This window comes from Tamandua tetradactyla, chromosome 7 (genome assembly GCF_023851605.1).
Source record: "Tamandua tetradactyla isolate mTamTet1 chromosome 7, mTamTet1.pri, whole genome shotgun sequence".
In the NCBI taxonomy this organism is placed as follows: domain Eukaryota; kingdom Metazoa; phylum Chordata; class Mammalia; order Pilosa; family Myrmecophagidae; genus Tamandua; species Tamandua tetradactyla.
In genome coordinates, this window is record NC_135333.1 from 108696046 (window position 1) to 108718385 (window position 22340).

The following is a 22340-nucleotide window of genomic DNA, read 5'->3' on the forward strand; positions in this document are numbered from 1 at the left end:
CCCTTCTGTAATTTAGTTGCCTTACCTGAAAAATAAGAATGATAATAATAGTGTGTACCACATGAGTTCTTTCTGTGATTAAATGAGATAATAGATGTAAAGTACTTAGTACAGTACTTGGAACAAGGTAAGTATTAACTGAATATTTACTGATATTATTGTTTCATAAAACAACTTTTCCTCATTTAGGATAGGACTGCAGTATTTCCATGACTTTAGTAGCACGAAGTAAACAATAGCCTCTTTGGAAAACTACCAGTGTATTTTCTCATAACTAAACCTCCCTTCAGCTGTCTTTCCAGAAGAGATATTCTGAAGGCTTAGCTTGGATCTTATGTAGTTATTTTGTTTAGTTACTCTGTCAGGGGAATGGGGGTAACATACTGCCCCAACCTGGGTTACATGAACATCCCAGGGCACCCTGGCTGACATTCTCCGTTGTCTATATGAATTGGATGAGTGATACTTTTTCAAAGGAAACATGGATTGTTATAAATGGAGGAAACTAAAAGTCATGCTGTTTAGGTAAAAGAAAACAAAACAAAACAAAATCCAGTACACTCTAGTAAATCAATAGATTTATGAAACAATCTCAAGACAAGGAAGGGTAAGCTGGTCATCTCATTTCTTCTGAGAATAATAAAGTTCTTTTCTTAACCAAAAAACCAGTTGCTTGACCTATCCTGAAACATTTTAAAGGAAAGAGAAAATATATTTCATGGAGCATCTGCCTATAAAGGCAGTTAAAAAATTCATCTTAATGTCTAATCATCGAAAATATTTCTGTAGGTTTCCCACCCCCTATCTATGTCTGTGGCCATTCCTTACAAACTGAAAATATTTCCCAAGCATTCCTTTTAGAGCTTTTTTCACCTCTTTATTCTGCAGGCTGTAGATAAGGGGATTCAGCATGGGCGTGATCACACTGTACTGCAAAGAGAAAATCAAATCCAAGAAGGAACCAGAGGTTGGCATTAGATATCGTAAGCCTCCTGAGCCAAAATACAAGATAACGACAGAGAGGTGGGAGGAGCAGGTGGAGAAAGCCTTACTTCTGCCTGTGGTGGAGCTGATACTCAGAATGGTGGTGGCTATGCGGGCATAGGAGTATAAGATCAGGAGGAAGGTCCCAAAGGCATGTATGATAAAAGACCAGAACATGACAATCAGGTTGGTGGACACATCAGAGCAGGCCAGCGAAAAAAGAGAGGGCAGCTCACAACTGAAGTGGGGAATAGTTTGGGCCTCACAGAAGTCTAAATTCACAGCTCCAAAAATATTGAGGAGAGAATTGAGAAAGCTCAGGCCCCACGAAGCCAACACTAGACCCCAACATAGCTGGCTGCTTATCACCTGGCTATAAAGTAGAGGGCGACAAATAGCAACATAGCGGTCATAGGCCATTGCTAAGAGTAGGAAGGACTCAGTGCCCCCAGTGGTAAACACAAAGAAGACTTGGGTTATACAACCTGCTACTGAGATTGTTTTCTTTTCAGACAAGAGGTTTTCTAGCAACTTCGGCACTGAGACTGAGGAGTGGCAAAGATCCAGAAAGGAGAGTTGTCCCAGGAAGAAGTACATGGGGATATGGAGATCAGAATAATACCTGATCATCAGCAGCAGCATCAGGTTCCCCATCAGGGTCAGGAGGTAAATCACCAGGAATAGCACAAAGAGCAGGGCCTCAATGTGGGGGTCAGCAGACAGTCCTAGGAGGATGAACTCCATGATGGTGCTGTGGTTCCTCATAATCAAGTAGAGAAAATTTTCCCTTAAATTAAAAGAAGTATTTTAAAATTTCATTTTATGCTTCTCTATTTCCACTGGGCCTTAAATCCCTTCACTATACTCATCATTTCCTCATCCTGTAATTCAGGTTCAGGCAGTTTTGAGCCATTTTCACTAAGCTCTAAGCTCAATAAACATCTTCAATTTTCTAATATTCTACACTCTTAAGCGTAGATCGATATGATACCATTAATGATACCATTAATCTTTAAAAAAATTAGATAGAAGATGAATCATAGTGTTTGCTGATGCAGGGAGACATTTCTAATGTAGGGGAAAGGAAGATGATTGAAGAAGAGGTGAATTCATTGCAAAAAGGGTTGCATATGGGACCCAGAGAATGAGTGAGGGGTGCACCTTGGGAATAGAGATGTTTTATATACTGTAAGAGGAAGAGTGTCATGGAGAGGAACAGGGAAAGTGAGATTTGAGTGTCTGAAATGGAAAAAAGTTCTCGATTGTCAATAAAGCACAAGAAAAAGTCATCAGTTGGAGTGTACAGTGGGCAAGGATTGTTGGAGATTACTTCAGAGTACCTTCAAGTATTGCATCTATTCAGGTTTTTGGTTATAAGTGTGAACCCAGTGATCACTATTGAGTGATTTTTCTCCAGTTTGCTGTATGTGAAGACTAAGTAGTTAAATTTATGTCACACATATGAACTGATAGAAGGAAAGGCAGGTAATAGAGTTAAGAAATTCTCCAAGTGATTAAGCTAATGAATCTAGTCTTTGTGAGAAAAGAAGTAAGAAGTAAGAGTGTCAGGAGAGTGGAAATGTGGTAGACACAAGGAATCAGTACTCTCAAAGCAGGTGAAGAATGACTGGTTCAGGGGCACTAAATTAAATGAATCAGAAGGAGAAATGACTGTAGGAGAAAAGTGTTTGAAATTGAGATTTTTGAAGGTGGTGGCTGAAAGTGTAAAGGAAAACATCCTTGGAGGCCAGGACTTGGTATTATTTTAATTAAGGTGGTGAAGACGTTCTTCTGTTATTTATTTTTCTCCTGTTCTCCGAGAAAGGAGGTCACATGACATTAAAAATTGAAAATATATTAAATTTAAATGATATTTACAATATAGAATACAGAAAAGGTAGCTCAGAGATACTCCAGCTATTCTGGGTCAGAAGATACCTGTCTTCAATGAGTCATGAATAGCTCTTTTCCTCTAAACAGGTCAGTAATTAACCTCTATTCAATAGCATGTATTTGGACTTGAGCTAAACAATGCTAACGTAGAATAGTGGTTCATATTTTAGAACTCATCCAAGTACTTTGCTCTGACTTGACACTGAGACACAACCTCAGATTCAACATCACTGTTCAAAGCTGTTGGCTGAGTAGGCTAGCTCATCCCAGCCTTCCCTGTCCCTTGGGTCTATGATTTGAAGCTGACACAACTAATTACTTGGGGGAAAATGGGACTATTTCCCCATGTTTCTTCACCCAGCAATCAAGCCTTTGTTAAATTTCAAATTGAAATTATGTGTGAACACAATTCAATGAAGCAATCAGTGGACACATTAGCAGAAGAATTTATTCAGATCCAGTAACAAAGATGTTGTAATCAGTTTATAAATCTGTGTTGAGAGCTGTGTAAGGGTAGAGCTGGTACAGTTATCAGGAGAGAGTCAGTATAATCTTGTAGAAGGTAAATATTTTCCCTAGACATTAAATTATCAAAGAGAATTGCTAAATTGTGGAGGTTATTCTTTTTTAATCAGGATATTAAACCATTTCCATAAGGGCTTCAATCTCCCACCCATGATCATCTGTGGAAAAGTAGCTGCGAAGAGAATCAAATCAAGAAATCCTTCATCACAGGCAAAAGATCCACATGATTCAGCAGTGAATAGAGAGACAGGCTGCATAAGTGACTTTAGGCACAGCAAAAACAAGGCCTTCTCTCTCCCACAACATTCAAAATGGTTTCACTCACACCATTGGGATTCTTTGCATTGTGGAAGATTTCTGAACTAGGAACAAAGGCTCTTAATTGAAAAAAAATATTGTTAGGTTGTCTTCACACAGGCTCTGCCCAGTGTTAGTGCCACCAGCCAGAGGCTTGAGAGTCATAATTGGAAAACAGGTTTTTTTTTTAAGGGCTATTAAAGGGGATAAAGGATGATTCCTTAAAAGAAAATATTCACTTATTTTTTCTTACTGACTATGTCTGCAATTTCTTCATTCAGGATTTATTTCTTTAAACTGTGCATGAAAAGTTAAAATGCAAGGAGCTCAGGGAAGTAAAATAATGTCGGTTCATAGCGATAGACCACAGACTGGGTTTACTGGAATCTGTCTAAAGGAGTTGCTACTTGAGAACAACTCTTTGCAGGTTGAGATATATGACAAGTCCTTTTATAGAGATTTGAAGAATCTGCATGACCTGGAAGAAGAGAACAGAGTTTCACTGTTCTTGGAAGACACACATGATCAGATTGATCAGAATGAGAAATTCAGGACTCTATAGTCACATGACATCTCTGAGTTGAGGGGAATGTACTGGTTTGGCAAGAAGGGAACAAAAAGTACAAGTAAGAAGGCATTAGAGTCAAAGTTCACCTGATATAGAATTTTGCTGAGAAAACTCCTGATCCCTGTGTTCCTTCCCACATTCCTATATTTTCTGTAATCCATTTTCCTGACAGAATTGGAGCTTATTTTAAGAGCAGAAAATTAGTGCTCTAGTATCCACAGGAATGGGGGTGGTGGGTAAGATGATTGAACCACAGGAAACTCAAAATACATTCTTGTCCTCTCTTTTACCCTTCCCTTGCTGAGCAGTGCCATATCGTTAATCTCAGATTTCCCATCCCTAAACAAATGCAGGGTTTGTTTGTTTGTTTGTTTGTTTGTTTTTGCTTCAGAGGCAATGGAAGGAGGTTTCTATTTCTTACAAACTGTGTGATCTTTTGAAAGTTTTTAACCTTCCTTATCTCAATTTTTCCAACCATAAAATGGCATATAAAACCCCCTGTCTTGCATGGTTTTGTAAGTGGTGCCCTGCTGGCAATATTGCCATCTAAGCCCTGTTCCAGGTTCAGAAGTCTAGTCTCTAAACGTATTTAGATAAATAAGAGGGCCAGTAGGAATAACTAGCAAAGTTTATTAAAGAGAGAGAATACACATTAAAGGGATAAAGTGGATGTATTCAAAGGAGAAGTACATAATGAGTGGATTGGGTTTGCTTGTTTTATAGGAAAGTTTAACTAGTGGCAGGTTTCCATAGTCACCTTTGAACACTAGGGGCTTACGTGGTTTGTTTTAAACAGGTGCTTAAAGGGCTAGCATTGTTTCAGGAAGAGAGAGCTATTGATACTTGTGGCCAGCCCATCACATATCCAAAATTTACCTTTGGGCAGATGCTTGACAATTTTTATAACTCTGGACTTTCTGTTATTAACTGAGAATTTACTTCAGGTCCATGATTTTACAAGCTTTATTGTTTTAGGAGATTTCAATGGTTTTGGATGGTTTCAGGCTTTAGGGGAAATTTTTGTCCCATGAAGTTTGCAGTTTGCATTAATTCCTTTGGAGCTAGATAAGAAACTAGGGATTTGCATCTGTCCATTAGCTCTTTTAAGAGCTGGCTAGGAAACCAGGTACCTGCAGTTGTCCTATTCTATCCTGCTTTAGTTTTAATAATACATTTAGATAACTTTGTGCAGTACTTAGCAGACAGCCTATTGGGTATGACTAGAATATTATGCTATTCATCACCTTAAATGTAATTCCTCAGTATTCCCAAGGAAGAGGAGAAGAGTAAATTCTAAGGGCAGATAGGAGCATGCTAGTGAATAAAGAAATAAAAACCAGCTCCAGTAGTGAGAGATGTGTTGGATGGGGGAAGAATGACCCTAGTATGAGGGTGAGTTGCAGGGGAGATCAAAGACAAATTCTCAGAGAAGGAAGACACAAAGAGGAAGGGGATAAAGAGAAATGATAAATAGCACAGGAGCCTGTCAGAAATTTTACAACAGGTATAACCTAGCTTCTGTCTTCCTGATGGAGAGTACTCCCTAGTACTATGTTCGGTTAACTGAGCATGCAGGAGGAAAAGACCAACAACTACCTTTCTTTAGGAAGAAACTTCTTTTATTTACCTAGCTGCCAGTATAAGAAAAAAGAAACATTATTACTCCCTGTTCAGAAGTCTTCTGGGATAAGATCTCAAAATCCCTTTCCAGTACTTTGTATTCTTGTACTGCTCTGAATCTCAAGACAAGGAAAGACAAATAAAAATTTGAGATGCTCTGATTCTGAATATATACATATTTGAGCAACTTAGACCCAATTATACAGTTGTTTCTTCACTAATTTTTCTTAATGTTCTAAATATTTTTCTGACAATATTTCTCTAATAAATACTTCTCAAATCTATCCATTCAGAGGAAGAGCTAGATTTAAATATAATAAAGTCCAGGAGACAGCTGGTTGGATGCCTTGAACTCCTTGAAGTCCAACCAGAAGCCATGTTTTTGCCTTCATTAACTTTAGAAATTTCCTTATATGTATATGCATAAGTATATGGATAGAAGAATTGACAATGGATGGATGAATAGATTTATGGATGGATGGATTTAATTTTGATTCGTAAGTTAAATATTCATGAGTTAAATATTTCTTAGTTCATAGCACTTTTTCACTACTGTTCACTGATAGACCCCACTCCTACTTAACTACTATCCTTTTGAACCCAATCTACTCCCATTTCTGTCCTCCCCATAGGCACCTCTTCTAAACTTGCTTAACCCTTATTCATTTGTTTGTATTCATTCTGGAGTTGTAGCTTTTGAGTGATTATGTTTTTCAAACAATAACAAGAAAAAAGAAAGTACTGTATGAACACTAGAACACAAAATAAATTATATAATATTTGGTGCTGAGATTACTACTTGCCTAGAAAATCTAAGACCCTCTAAAAACAAAATTATGAATGCTAATAAAATTAAAAAAGAATTTTGTGGTGTGGATGGATATGTCTATTAATGCTCACATGCAGAAAATAGAATACACTGTAATAAAAAACAGATTTTAAAATATATATTAAATAATTGTGAGAAGAGCTAACTGAGGACGCTCTATTCTCAGGTTCCAGGATGAAAATCTTTGACTGAGAATAGTTTTATCTCTGTCACAGTTGAAAAAAAATAGCAACATTATAGGAAGTTGATGAATAAGGATGCTGCTATTGCTGCTGCTGAGTACAGGATTTCTAGAAATTTGTCTCCATTCTAGAGTCTGCTCAATCTAGAAGCCAGATGCTGAATTAGGATGCAGTTGCTACAGTTGCTGCTTAGGAACAATTTATTTCTGCCAGAATTTATCTAAATCATGTCAGGAAGCCATGGTTTTCAGCTTTCTAGACTTTGAACTCCAGGAGGATGTTGTGATGAATCTTGAATGACTCACTCAGGTATCTGCTACACTGAATACAAGATAGGTGTCCCAAATTTAACAGCTTTTTTTGTACTATAAAATATTGCTCATAGCTTAAAAATAAGAAAACGTACACTTTTAGAATGGTAACAAAACTCTAAGATACTTAAAGGTAAATTTTATAAGAAATGCACAAAACCTGTTTCAAAAAGTTAATATTTTATTGATGAAGGTTCATGGTTGGAAAGACTTAGAGTGAAGCTATCAATTTTATTCAAACAAATATTCACAATTGATGAAATTTCAATTAGAATTTTGATTTTTTTCATAATTTGATAAGATCTTGACATTCATATGGAAGAATAAATCCTTGAGAATAGACAACGAAAGGATGAAAAAGATGACTAGTTAAAGGGGCTGAGAAGACTTACTTTATTAGGTTTAGAGCAATTCATCTGTCTTGTAAGATTGAGAACTGCATAAGATTTGCATTGTTGGATTCAGCAGAGCATAAACATTTCCCCTGGATTCTATATCGGCAAAGTAATCTGGGGAATCTGTGGCTGTTAATGAACATTTGGAGGTAATATTTTCCATATGATTGTTTCACTTTACAATCTGAAACACAGGTCTGCCCCCAGTATTCACAGGGATTCCCATTTCTCATCCTGAGATATGCCCCTCACTTCCTGAAGATACAAGAAAGAACTAGGTAGAAAATAATATTGCTAAATCAGTTTTTCTGAAGCAGAGAACCACTTGCCTAGGAGTCAGGGAAGAAGCTACATTATTCATGTGATTTCAGAGACAACAAGAAAAAGTCTCCCTCTCATTTTCCAGACTCCAAAGATAGCCTATAATCCACAGAGACTCTGATTTATGGAAATATTTCTAACCTTAGAAATAAAGTCAAAATTGAAGAAAATAAAACAAACTCTGAAAGTAGTATTTTTACCTAGGCCTATGCCAGGGTATTTAATTCCACTGGCAAAGGGCCTGACTTCCAGAGTGGGAGCAGAAGTTTTCTCCTTTATTATTCTTAGAAGGGTACAAGAAAATAAAATAATACTGCTAAAGTAAAATAATGTATTCTCTCTTTCTTGCTCCCCATACTTTAAATCACACCATTAATAACTCCTATATGGATGAAATGAAAATGAGCAAAATTCTGGTAAGTACAATGAAATGGATTTAGTGCTGTTTCAAGCACAAATACATGTAATGGGTTTATTGGAAAATGGCCAAGGAATTGCTTAAGAACAACTCATCTTAGAATGAGGCAAAAAATAGCTTCTTGACACATAGAAGATATTCTAAAAGTTTTATTTGAAAACATGAATAAATAAATAGGATGAAAGCAAGGAACACAATTTCACTGCTGTTGGATGAGAGTACCACCTAGGTTATTGTGAGTAGGGCTTTGGCACCCTGTCTCTGTTGATGACATCTCTGGAATCATGGTAAGTCATGTGCATTGGAAAAAAGTCTAAAGAAGCCATAAGTAGAAGGGAGTTGAGACCAGATTTCATTTACTGGAGAAATTTGCCTTGAAAATGCCTTTCTCTCATTCGTTAATCTATTCTTATACTGCATGCCTCACTGATGGACAAAGAGCTGTGAGTTGTCAGAATAAACAACTCTTTAGCCTCTAGGAATGGAATCTTGGTTTAGGAGTTCTAGAACCACAAGATGATTAAAAGTTATTCTCCACAGTGTCACTTCATCCCATCCTAGCCTGGATAGATCTCATATGTGGTTTTCTGATTTCTATCAGGCTCTCAGGAAATGTCTATATTCTGCTCCATTAATAAGGCAAGAAAATTGGAGCATAGGGAATGAAAATGGGCTAGAAGAAAGGAAAAAAACTTGCATTTCTACTATGTGTTCATGGCATAAATTTTGAAGAGTTTTTAACTACTTTTCTTTTCAATTTTCCCAAATTTATAATGGGGATAACAATATCTTCCTTGCAAAATTGTGGGAATTTAATTAGATGACTAAAACTCAACACTAATTAGACACACCATTAATTTTAAATTTCTGAATGTTCATCACTGTAAATTTAATTGCTCAGTATTCCTAAAAAGATAAAGAGAAAAAAGGGGACAGAAAAATACAAAGCAGGTAGGAAGTTAGGGGTAGGGGTAATGATGTGCTCTGTGAGTGAAAAGTCCATGCAAGTTAGGTGATTAGGCTACTCAAAGAGAAAGTGCTGTAGTCAGCAAGTGAAAGAAGCAGAGGGGGAGGAAAGCAAAGGGAGTAAGCAATTCTGGTAGATGGCCAGGAGAATTCAGGGAAGGTACCTTCAGCAGATGGAGAGAGTAGCCAGGTTTTCTGTCTTGATGCATGAACAAGTCTATCCTCAGGAAACAAATCTGGAGACAGATAGTCCTTTTCTTTTCCTGGGAATATTTGTGAAAAAAGAGAATCATATTAACTGGAGTTCTAGGAAACCCCTCAATTCAAAATGTTTAGATCTATATCTGAATTAATGTATTTGAAGGGAGCCAATATAAATCAAGAGGTTATAGTTCTTACCACGTACCTTTATCAGCACTTTGTCTCATACAGTCTCATTCCCAGTCACACATTCACTTTTTTTCTTATAGCTTCCATGTTGTTATTAATATTCTCCTGAGAGTATTATTAAAACAAAATGTTCTTGGCTCTAACCAATCAGAGATCCACTAGGTTTAAGTAGCCAGTGGGTGGGCAGGCAAATTGGGTCCCAAGAGACAGCTAGGTTGATGCCTTCTATTCCTTGGAGTCACAGCCTGAGGCCAAGTCAACTTACTTTGTTTTTTGTTGTGTTGCTGTCGTTGTTTTGTTTGTACCTCTGTGTAATCATACTCCTAGATTCATGACATTTTCACTGTAAATGTGACCCCTGGTACTCTACTATTTCCTCACTTTTATGTTTGTTGCACAGCCCCTTCTCCTCCTTTCATTTGAATGTGTTCTTATGTGTTTTTGTGTATTCTTGTTTTTTTGTGTGATTTATCGTGCCAGGATTTCCCTAGGGAATGGGGGAGAAGAAGGGCGCAGTGCAGGATAAAGAAGTGACAGACACAAGAAGTTAGTTAAGTAGGGTCAGGGGACTCAAGCTCATCAGGAACAAGAGTACCAAATAAACTCACATCCACATATTTATTGTGCTCTCACATGGGAACTGCTTTAGGGAATATAACAAAGCAAGATTATAATTAATATCTGTCATATCTACAAAGCTACAAAGTTTGGTTCACAGTTCCTGTCCCAGGAACTGTTTACTACTTATCAGAATGTTTTCTCTACAGCTCTCTTTGGGCTCCAGAGTCAGCGTTCTTGAGAGCAGAGTGAGCATTGACTAATCTGCCTGAAACTGCAGAGGCTGAACTTTCTCACAGTAAGGCCGGATTAGATAAGGTGCATACAGGCTGGACCTCATTTCACAGGAGACCAAGGGGCCATGCCTCCAAGGTTTTTCTGATGTGGCTTTGTCAACAATCAGAGGCCTGCTTCTGGGCACCAACATTATTTAAATAGTGTTGTATTTATAGTTCACTCTGTTTTATGCATTTTCAGTTAGCATTGTGGTTTTAAGCTTAAGCAATATTGTAATAAAGCATGTAGTCTATTGTTTTTAACTGCTGCACACTGCCTCATGGGATGTGTCCATTACCCTTTTTACCTTCTGGCTTCTCTGATTGACATCCATAATTTGGGTCCACGTTTTCAACTCCATTCCTCCACAAGCAGTGCCACTCTGAAATTTTAAAATATACTTTTTTACAGACCATGTGTAAATGTGTGTGTGTGTGTGTAGACTTGACAGAAAGAGAGAGAGGGTGGGAAGGACGGAGAGAAAGGAAAGGAAACACTAGGTTATAGTTTATTCATATATTTAATTTGACTAATCATAGTCTCTCCCATTATTACCAATTTCTTATATATCTATATAAAGTTATTCCAAAAATTAATATAAATATTCATATTTAACTAACACACCCATCCTTCTGTCTTGATATCTTTCTCTTTCTCTGTGTCTCTCTCTTTTTCTATCTTGCTGTAGTTGTTGATTATGAAAATTTTGGTTTTATTTTTACTTCAGGTGAGCTATCTAGTAATATATGCTCTTCTCTTTTCTGACCAAATTCTGAATGGATGATGGTCACAGTAATCAGACAAGTTGTGGTCAAAACTTTACTGTTAATACAAATTCAGCTTATTAAAAAAACATAATAAAGCACATATGTAGAACAAAATAACATACACACAAGTCTTATTGAGTCACTGATATTCTAATACCCCCCTAAATTAGATTTATTTACCTCTGCTATCATAGAAATCACAACATAACCATACATGTCCTAATAGAGGGACAAAACTGTCCCACTCATTTTATCACATGACCAAATGAGAAGACTAGCATGTATCATCTCTATGGAAAGATAGGAAAGAGGAGACGCACTAAACAGGTAACATCTGTCCTTCTGGTGGAATTGGAAACAGTGATTAAGGGTTGTGAAGAATTTGAGTTTAGGTTCCTAGAAGTAGAGATGGAGTGGGGGATTCAGGCATATGTGATTTAATAGGAAACACTCTCAGGAGAAATCAGTAATGAAGTCAGGGAATCCATCACAGGGAATTCATTATATCTAATATAAGGAATGAATTATATAGAATGCCATTTCAGGTAAAGTCTAGCAACTGTATCCTAAAAAGAAATTATTTTGGATGGCTGTTGTTCTTCCAAGTGTCAGCAGTTGCTCTAGTCTCTCATAGGTTCCACTTTTTAATAGTGTAAAGATTTAATAGGACTCATAAGATTATGGCTACATCAGCCAAACATCCAAAATGCTAATAGAAGAATTAAGTACTAGCACCAAGTAACTTATCACAAGCAAATTGAATAAACCTAATTCATTGTTCAATTAGAACTACGTTACTGTTGTCAAAGACCATGCGGAGACATAGTGGTGACTGAGGGAATGGAAAAAGATGGAGAAAATTTTGGTTTTAGGGTAACCAGGACATTAGGCAGTTATGTGCCAATTGATTATTTCTGTTTCTATTTTCCTATTGAGATTGCCTACTTGTTGAGTCATGATATTTCCTTTCAACTATATGTATGTAAATTCCTTTGTTTCTTTGAGCATATTTATAATAGCAGGTTTGAATTCTTCACCAGCTTCATTTCTTCGTTTATTTGTTCAGACTGGACTAACTCAGGGTCCAAAGTGAATTAGTGTGAAAGAGTGTGAAACTGCTGATGTATTTGCTCAATAAAAAATCCTTTTATTCATAAGTCTGGTTTCCTAAAGGTTACCCCTAAGTTGTCACAGCTTAGTGGCCAGTCATTTATTGATCAGATATTGTGCTTAAATACTTTAAGAAAGTAAGGCATTCACTTTATGCCAATGGATTTGTGTATGTCTTGGAGGATGCATTCAAAGTTCAGGAAGATCATGAATCTGTCCTAGCTTTTGCTATCTATCTTTGCAAGGCCTTAATTTTAATCAGGGATGACTTTGCTATAAATGCCACAACTATTTCTGACAATGTTTCTGGATATGATATTTTCAGTTCTCTTCTCCAAATAAAGTCAGCCTCTTCTGCTGTAATTTGAGGCTAGTGTGCATCCATAGAAAGTCATAAGTCTACCATTTGTTCACTTAGACATAAGGAAGCCTAATGGAAGAGTAAAGCCATGGGTTATTTTAGAACTGGCTGAACTTTGAATGTACTTCCAAATGCACATACATGTGGAAGGCTTATAGGCTTGAAGTATTTTTGTATGACCTTTGCCAAAGTTGTTGCCTTACACCCAATTATGGACACTGGAACATCCTCTAGGAAGCTATACAAAATTATAAAAATAAGAATTAAATAGCTGAACAGTTGGCTATCAGCCAACTGTGGGGGAGAGGAATTTAAGGTACTTAAATATAAAATAGAAAATGCATCAAAGTCTACAATATGTTACTTGCCTCAACTAGTATTAAAATTCAGACTAGCTTCAATGTTGACCTTCCCTTTTTTGCTACAAATGTTATTTTTGTTTTAGACAATCCCTCTGGACATGGAAGTTTTCACACTCTGCTCCAAATAACTCAGTCCCCTCTGCTGTCAGTTGAAGTTATATTGCCCCAAATGTCCAGTTTTCAATAAAAAGTTACAAGACAAGCAAAGAAGCAGAGAAGTGTGAGCCAAATGCTAGCATAACAGGTAGGAACTGTCTCTGAGTGGGCCTAGATGTTAGAATTAGAAAAAAACTTCAAATGAGCTATTATAAAAGGTCAAAGAACTAAAGAAAGCATGTTAAAAAATTAAAAGGAAGTATAGTAAGATCACTTATCAAGTAGATAATATAAATATAGAGATAGAAATGATGAAAAAGAACCAAATGATGATTCTGGAGTTGAAAAAATACAATAACTGAAATGACAAATTCACTAGAAGGCTCTGTATCAGATATAAGTTGGCAGAAAGAAGAATCAGAGATTTGAAGAAAGATCAATAGGGATTATCCAAACTAAAGATCAGAAAGAAAAGAAAAAGGTGAAGAAAAATGAACAAAGCCACAGAGACCTCTGGGTTACCATCAAGTACGCTACCATATGCATAATGCGAGTCCCATAAAAAGAGGCAAAAAAGGGCCAGAAAGAATATTTGAATAAATAATGGCCCCAAATTACCAAATTTGACAGCAACATTAATCTACACATCCAAGAAGCTCAAGAAACTTCAAGTAGGATAAATACATATTCACATCATAGGTAAATTGTTGAAAATCAAAGGGAAAGAGAAAACTTTGAAATCTGCAAAAGAAAAAAATGACATATCACATACAAAAAAGCCTCAAGAAGATCAACAATGGCTTTCTCATCAGAAATAATGGAAGGCAGAGGAATGTGAAAATATATTCAAGTACAGAAAAACAACAATTTTCAACCAAAAATTGTATGTCCAGCTCAACTATCCTTCAAAAATGAAGGAAAAGTACATTCCCAGATAAACAAAGACTCAGAGAGTTATTTCTATTAAATATACCTTATAAGATATGCTAAATGAAGTTTTATGTCACTTCCTTCACTGAAGGAAATGACAACATGGTAACTCAAATGCACATAAAGTGTACCAGTGAAGATAATTACATATGTAATTAGAAAGTATAAATGTATTTTCTCTTTTGTTTGTAAAATTAATTTAAAAGAAAATTGCGCAAAATAATAGTTATAAAGTTTTACAGTTAGTATTATTACATAAAAAGATAAAATAAATATGACAACAATAGCACAAAGGAAATGGGAAAAAATGGACTTATATTGCAGCAAGAAAATTTGGCCAGAAATTCACAGGAATAAATGAAGAATAAAATATATTGGTTAGCCTGAAGGATTATAATTTCTCCTTTCTTCTCTTAACTTCTTTGAAAAACATAAGATTGTATAAAGCAGTTATTATAACACTGCATTTTGGGATTCAGTACAAATATAGACATAGTATATGTGATGGTAATAGTCAAAATATAGGAACAGACTGAGATATGTTGGAGCAAAGTTCTTTATTCTATTGGAATTAAGATAATATTATTCTGAATAGATGAATAAATTAAAATGAATATTGTAATTCCTAGAGTAGGGTTTCTTAACTTCAACACTATTGTCACTTTCAAATGGATGATTCTTTGCTGTGACTAGCTGTCATGGGCATTGTAAGATGCCTAGTGGCATTCCTACTTCTATATATGAGATATCAGTAGCCAATTGTGATAACTGAAAAATGTCTTAAGACACTGTCAAATATCCCTTGAAGCAAAATAATCCCCTGCTGAGAACTACTTCTCTAGTGTAATAACTAAGAAAATAACTAAAACAATGAGGTATAAAAATGAACAAAAGAAATATGTGTTTAATCGCAAGATGATAGTAAAGGAGGAACAGAAGAACAAAAGACATGGTACAACTAAAAAACAAATAGCAAAATGGCAGACTTAAATCCAACCGACCACATTAATAGTTACATTAAATGTAAATTTCTTAAATAGTTTATTAAAAGACAGATACTGTCAAATGGATTTTTTAAAAAAACAAGATCAAACTGTATCCATATAAACTGGATATAGTTAACATGGATTTCTGGGGAGGAAGGTAATGTGTTTGGATGGGGAATGCTAAAGTTCACATAATGTATGTGAAATGTCCATTTATATGAAATGTCCAGAAAAGGCCAATCTGGATTTCGGAGTGCTTAGGTCTGGGGATGGGAACAAAGACCTAGGCAAATGTGTATAAAGTATCTTTTGGGTTTATGGAAATGCTCTAAAATTGGATCATGGTGATGGTTGCATAACTCTGTAAATTTACTATGTATCAGGGAATTCACATTAAAAATGAGTAAATTTTATGTTATATAACTATACTTCAATAAAACTATTAAAGATAACTGAGGGATCTATGGAAGAGCTTGCCTTATGATATTTCAGAAAAGCTAATGTAAAATTATAATAGAAATAGACAAATAGATAATTGATTCAGAATAGAAACATCAGCTATAGATCATAGAATTTAACGTATGACATATATTATTTCTATTAAGTGGGAAAGAAAATATTTAATAAACATTGGTGCCTAAGTGACTATAAATCCATGCAATAATAAATTTAAACATCATTTTTATACCACAAATAGAAATGAATTTTAAATGATTAAATAAATATAAAAATAAAATAATACAAACTAAGGAAAATTAGGAGATAATATACATAATTGATCAGTAAGGGAATTACTTTATTAAAACAAGACTATCAAGAAAAAGGCAAACATTTTTGGCTATGTTAATATTTGAACTTTTGTATAGCAAAATAAAAATCAATAGACAAATGATAGATCAAGATCAATATTTGCAACATAGATTACAGACTAATGTTAAAATAACTAATGTACAAAACCTTATAAATGGATAAAAAAAGACAAGTACAAAAGATAACTAGGCAAAAGATGAATAAGTAAAATACAGGAGAAATTCAAATGGTAACAAACATGAAAGGATTGTCATATTCACTACTTGTAAGGAAAATACAGAATAAACTAAATTGAGATACCACTTTATGCCCATCAGAAAATCAAAACAATAAAAAGTAAAAAAAAACTTTAACACTCATATCTGGAGTATATAGGGGAAAATTATACTTATCATTATTTAAGAAATGTGAGCTTTCCAGAAAGCAATGTAGAAACATATATTCAATCTAAAAGCACAATTTAGCTAAAATGAAATTAAAAGTCACTTTAATCAAATTAAGAGTCTACTTTGATTTTTTTAAGCCCATTCTTGAAAATCACTTCCAGAGAAATAAAAGCATCCAAACTTAAGGATTTATATACAAGTGTGTTTATTGAAACATATTCATTGTGTCAAACATCTGGAAGCAAAGGTAATGCTCATATAAAAGAAGGTTGTATAGATTATGATGCATCCTTACCATAGAATATTAGGCTACAATTAAAAAACATAAATTAGAGCTAGATCATTTGACCTAGAGTAATATGCCCATGGTATTGTTGAGAGAAGACAGACTAAAAAGGGTGTATTTAGAGGTATTTTTTTAAAAAGCCAGAAGAGTCATGCATATATAAATACGAATGTGTATCTTTATGTTAATATGAATGTGTTTCTGTATGAATATACATATGTGATTATGTAAACATGGAGAAGATACAAAAGAAATGATATTCAGTTAACATGGATTTCTGGGGAGGGAGAATGGAAATGGGGAAAAGGGAGGTATGTAAAAAAAATAAAAAGAAAAAAGAACACTAGACCACCATGGAACACTATGTATGATAGAGTTTTTTGCATTCTTGTAAAAGTATGTATGTATTTTTATGTGTATAAAGATTTAGGATTAATTTTAAAAAGTCAAGTCTACACTCAAACATACTTAAAATTATTTCCCATAAATAATCTCCACAGTTTTTTGAAATAGAAATTAATTGGTTGCTGTTTTTTTTTTAATGTAAATCTTTTGTTCTCTTCTCTTGTACTTCATTTCCCCCCTGGGTCATGTTGATTTTGAATCCTGAAAATTAACAGAAAAATAAGAAAGGTGGACAGGAGAATTATAGCTTTTTTCCATCAAGGGAGGCAGAGCATTCTTGAGAGAGGAAGGAAAAAGTGAAGCGCTTCAGAGTGGTTTGGAGGTTTGGTAATTTCTGAACCCTCAAATAGTCCCAGGTATCACTGTTCAACTTCTGATCAATTTGATATAAGCAATCCAATATGATGGTAAATTCAAGTAGTGTTATAATTCAGCAAAACAGAATCATTCTCTGAGTTTGGCTTGAGGTCATCTGAGCTATAAGTAGTAAAATCATAATTTCCAGATTTAAACTTGCTTTGCTTGAAACTGTCCTTGGGTCCTAAAATTTTTATCTCCTTCATAATGGAAAACAGCAGCAGCTTCTCAATCACTACAGCTTCATTCTCAGTGGATGCTTGATTTTAGGTGATCACAGGTTGTAAGTATATGTTTTGCCATTGAATACCAGGGGGTGCTGTAGCCCCATTAGAAAATATAAATAGAAGACTCACTCTCTTTTGTACCTTCTAATTCTATTACTTAATTTTTGAAGCCACACATTTCACTAGGGGTCTGTAGGCTATAATTCACTTTTTGGTTCCTAATTATAGTATCAGTTGGGATTTTTTGGTTTCATGTAATAAAATTTGAATTTGGTTCTCACTATTAAGAAAAAGGAGGTTTCTGGAAAGGGCACCAGATTCGAGAAAGGGCTGATGAACACAGGCTCTGGATTCAGACTGACTGATCTGAAATTCCAGCTCTATGTATCCTCTGACTTTAGGTAACCTTGCCCTCAGTTGTTCATCTGTAAAACAGGAATAATGGTATTTACCTCTTAGGGCTGTTGAGATTATTAAAAAGGATTATATGTGTAAAACTCTTAGTTTAAGGTAAGCATATTTTTTAATTAAAAGTTTTTGCTATTGTTATTTTGCTTGTTGGGAAACCTCCTGTCAGGAAGTACGATGGCCCAGGGCTCTGGAATCTCTGGAGCAAGGAGGAATGGAAGTCTCCGGTTAGAAGGCAGGGGCAAAATGACCCTTGGTGCATCACATGATCTTGTGGTGAGGGAAGGGAGGAGGCATAATGCCTGGGAAGAATCAGTTTCCCTAAGCAAGAGTGGTGGGAATCTACTGGAAGAAGAGTGACAGCGTGCTGCGTTGACAAAAATAACAGATGTCCTCTACAACATAACTGTTTAATTTTTTTGTAAAACAATACCTTGGAGAAAATTATCTGACCCATTTCTCTTCCTCTGAATAAGACTGAACAGGAGTCCTAAATATAGTGTGTTGCCCTCTTTTTAAGTATGCATTAGGATGCTGACACATACATAACCTTTTTTTTGTTTCTATGCATGGGCAGGCACTGGGAATTGAATCTGGGTCTCTGGCATGGCAGATGAAAATTCTGCCACCTAGCTATCGTCATACTGTCTGTTCTAGTTTGCTAGCTGCCAGAATGCAACATACCAGAGACAGATTGGCTTTTAATAAAGGGGATTTATTTTGTTAGTTCTTCAGAGGAAGGGCAGCTAACTTTCAACTGAGGTTCTTGCTTACGTGGGAAAGCACAGGGTGATCTCTGCTGGCCTTCTCTACAGGCCTCTGTGTTCCAATAACTTTCCCTGGCATGATTTCTTTCTGCATTGCCAAAGGCCTGGGCTGAGCTGCGAGTGCTGAGATGAGGTATGCTGAGCTGCTTGGGGCTGTGCTACATTGTGCTCTCTCATTTAAGCACCAGCCAATTAAATCAAACATCATTCATTGCAGCAGGCACACCTCCTAGTCGACTGCAGACGTAATAAGCAACAGATGAGGTTCACGTACCATTGGCTCATGTCCACAGCAACAGAACGAGGTACCTTCACCTGGCCAAGATGACAACTCAATCTAACTACCACACGGCCCATATGTAATCTTTTAATAGTTGGCATGATGGATAATCAAAAAAATTCTCCTTAATTTTCAGTTACCAGATATCTTGTTGTGGAACAGTTTGGCTTCCTCATGATCCTGTTTCTCTGGTCCACTATGTGAAAGAGTGAACATATTTTCTTAACATTCTTCTCATAGCTGCTTTGACCTCCTTGTTCTGAAGGCTGTAGATCAGAGGATTCAGCATGGGCGTGATCACACTGTACTGTAAGGGGAAAATCATCTCCAGGAAGGAACCGGAGGCTGGCAAAAGATAGCTGATGAAACCTGAGCCATAGAACAAGATCACAGTTGTGAGGTGGGAGGAGCAGGTGGAGAAGGCCTTGCTTCTGCCTGAGGTGGAGCTGATGCTCAGGATGGTGGAGACAATACGGGTATATGAGAAGAAGATCAAGATGAAAGTTCCAAAGAAATGCAAGACAGAGGAGCCAAGCAGCAGCATAAAGTTGGCAGAGGTATCAGAGCAAGAGAGAGGGAAGAGAGAAGAGAGCTCACAGCTGAAGTGGGGGATGGTTTGGCCCTCACAAAAGTCTAAATTGACAGCTGGGAGAATATTGATGAGTGCATCAATAAAGGCCAGGCTCCAGGAGCCCCACACCAGCCTGACACAGAGCTGATTACTCATCAGCTGGCCGTAGAGCAGAGGGGAGCTGACGGCTACATAGCGGTCATAGGCCATCACCGCCAGCAGACAGGCCTCAGTGCCCCCCGTGGCAAACACAAAGAAGGCCTGAGCCAGACAGCTCTCTACAAAGATGGTTTTGCTTTGAGAAAGTAGATTCTCCAGCATTTTGGGAGTTGTGACAGAGGAGTGGCAGAGGTCCAGGAAGGACAATTGTCCCAAAAAGAAGTACATGGGTGTGTGGAGGTGAGAATCGGTCCTGATCACCAGCAGCATCACCAGATTCCCCATTAGAGTCAAGAGGTAAATCACCAGGAACAGCACAAAGAGCAGAGCCTGTGTTTGGGGGTTGGCAGACAGCCCGAGGAGGATGAACTCACTGACCATGCTGTGATTTCCCATAGTGATAAAAAGAAGCTTTATCCTGGGAATCCAAGAAAGAAGAGACATCACATCTCCTTTTGTGCCTCCCATGTACCTAGTGCCTTAGCTCTCTTACCCACATACCTCAATTTACTGATGTATATTTTACCATGCTCAGATATTCCTAAGATAACTCCCAAATCATCATGATAGCCTTGATATTTTTGGATAGCAGTCCACTACTCCTCTATCAACCCCTTATATAGTTTTGCAGGCCATCTTATGTCTGTGGGGGTATCTTTTATTTTTAATATGGGTATTAATATAAGAACATTGTTTGTGTATACTCAATGGGAATAGAGAGAGAATTTGTTGATATATAAGATAAAGGAGTTAATAACAGAAATGCAGTCCTTGAAATGGGATCCAGAGCATAGGTGAAGTTTTGTCCTTAGGAAAAGGGGCTCTTTATCTGTTATAAATAGGAGGGAAGATAAAGATAGTGGGGATAGAGGCAGTGAGTTCCTATATTTTATAGTTGGAATATGAGATATTCATATTCTGATTGCTGCAAAGTGTTTGATGCAATGTGAGGTGAGATCATAAACAGAGTCCCTCTCCTGCACATGCTCCCTTTCTCTATCCATGTATGTGTGTGATATATTTTCAGTGAGGTGGTGGTGAGAAATGTTGATGACCCAGGTACAGCCAGTGGAAGATTAATTTACTAAGGAAAAAAGGTAGCATATTTTCCCATTTTGGACATTGGTGCTAGTCCTAACAGATATGCAATTGTCTTCAGTAACATTTAGCTGCTTAAGCTGTGGATCAGACTTGGTTTTAACTGTTTTTTGTTTGTTTGTTTGCCAGGTATATGCAGTGACAAAGAAAAACAGAAGTAAGGAAGTAAAGTATATTTGGAAAGGAAATGTTTATCAGGATGAATCATAGAAACACAGCTGTGAGAGGAATTCAGTGGGACATGCAGGAGATCATGGATAGGGAATAAGTAGTAAACTCATTGGTTTGATTTGAGGCATTGGTTGTTTAGTAGTAACACCAGAGCAAGTATGTTATAATTTTAGGACTAAATGGTTAGGTAGAGGGGTGTTTGAAATTCTGATTTTGTAGGTGTGTTATAAGTATCAGTGATGGCAAAAGTGACAGTTGTAATTGTGAGAGTAGGTGGCTGAGATGGGGTGGAAGATTCAGTCACTGGCATAGGGTAGGAGAAGGACTGAGGTGCTGAGTTGGGGTAGTGAGGATTTTTTCTCTGTGTGTGTTTTTTATTTTACTCTATTTCCTTTATTTGGGGATTTATTAGTTTAAAACATAAGTTAAATTAAATGAAAAAATTTAATCCAAGATAATCAGCTGAGTGATAATCAAGTATACCACTATAGGAAACACTTAGCTTCCTTTGGTCGGAGAAGGTATTCCCTTGTAACAGGACAATATCTGAGCACATTCTCCATGCTCAGCCTAAACCCATCAGACTGCTTCTTCAATATCTCAGCCAGCTTTTGGAGTCCATATGCCAGTCCATCCTACACATTCTCACTCTCCAAAACTTGCCCATGATGGACTTTGCTCTGACACCACGACTTTCACTTCAGACTAGGATAACTATTCTGTAGTGTCCAAGTCTGGCCTGCCCTGGCCTTTCCTATTCTGACTCACAAGTTCGTTCACATGATCAAAGGGAGTTAGAGTTTCTCTCTCCTTGACTGTTAACCAAGCTCTGGGGTGACTAAGTCCAATTATCTGTCTGAATAACTTTCAGATCCAATTTCAGTTTATTGATATCCAGACAAAATTTTTCAGCTTGTGTGGTTAGTGTTGAGAATCCTGTATTAGGGCACAATTGGGAAGAGCTCTACTGGCAATATTTGTAATGAATTATATGCTATCAAATTATGAATTATGCATGTTATTTTTCAAATATCTGAATATTTATTTCCAATTATTTGAGGAATGGATTATGAATATAATGGCTAAACTTTCCCCATTTGACTCATTAGTTTACATCTGAGCACAGGGTCCACTTGGACTCCTGATGCTCAGATCACCACATGATCTACAGAGGATATGGTTAAAGCAGCCGGTAAGGAGTCAAATAGTGAAATTCTTTATATCAGACAGGATGCCTGCATCATCCAGGGTTAGGAATGGGCTGCTGTTC

The 22340-nt window shown here is 36.5% G+C and overlaps 3 protein-coding genes across 8 annotated transcripts in view; 1 reads left to right on the forward strand and 2 right to left on the reverse strand.

Moving 5' to 3' along the window:
* C7H12orf54 (chromosome 7 C12orf54 homolog) overlaps positions 1 to 22340 on the forward strand; it is a 370404-nt gene that overhangs the window by 236216 nt on the left and 111848 nt on the right. The gene's annotated exons all lie outside the window — the stretch shown is intronic.
* On the reverse strand, positions 802 to 1765 carry LOC143690162 (olfactory receptor 8S1-like). Its single transcript, XM_077168123.1, has one exon. It carries the CDS (start codon positions 1747 to 1749, stop codon positions 802 to 804), a length of 948 nt encoding a protein of 315 aa, XP_077024238.1. The 5' UTR covers positions 1750 to 1765.
* On the reverse strand, positions 19268 to 20197 carry LOC143689928 (olfactory receptor 8S1-like). The gene has a single exon (XM_077167959.1). The coding sequence runs from the start codon at positions 20195 to 20197 to the stop codon at positions 19268 to 19270; it is 930 nt and encodes a 309-aa protein (XP_077024074.1).

Bases quoted from the DNA above. Each gene is read 5' to 3' on its own strand.
- LOC143690162 (XM_077168123.1), bottom strand. From the start codon at position 1,749: ATGAGGAACCACAGCACCATCATGGAGTTCATCCTCCTAGGACTGTCT.
- LOC143689928 (XM_077167959.1), bottom strand. From the start codon at position 20,197: ATGGGAAATCACAGCATGGTCAGTGAGTTCATCCTCCTCGGGCTGTCT.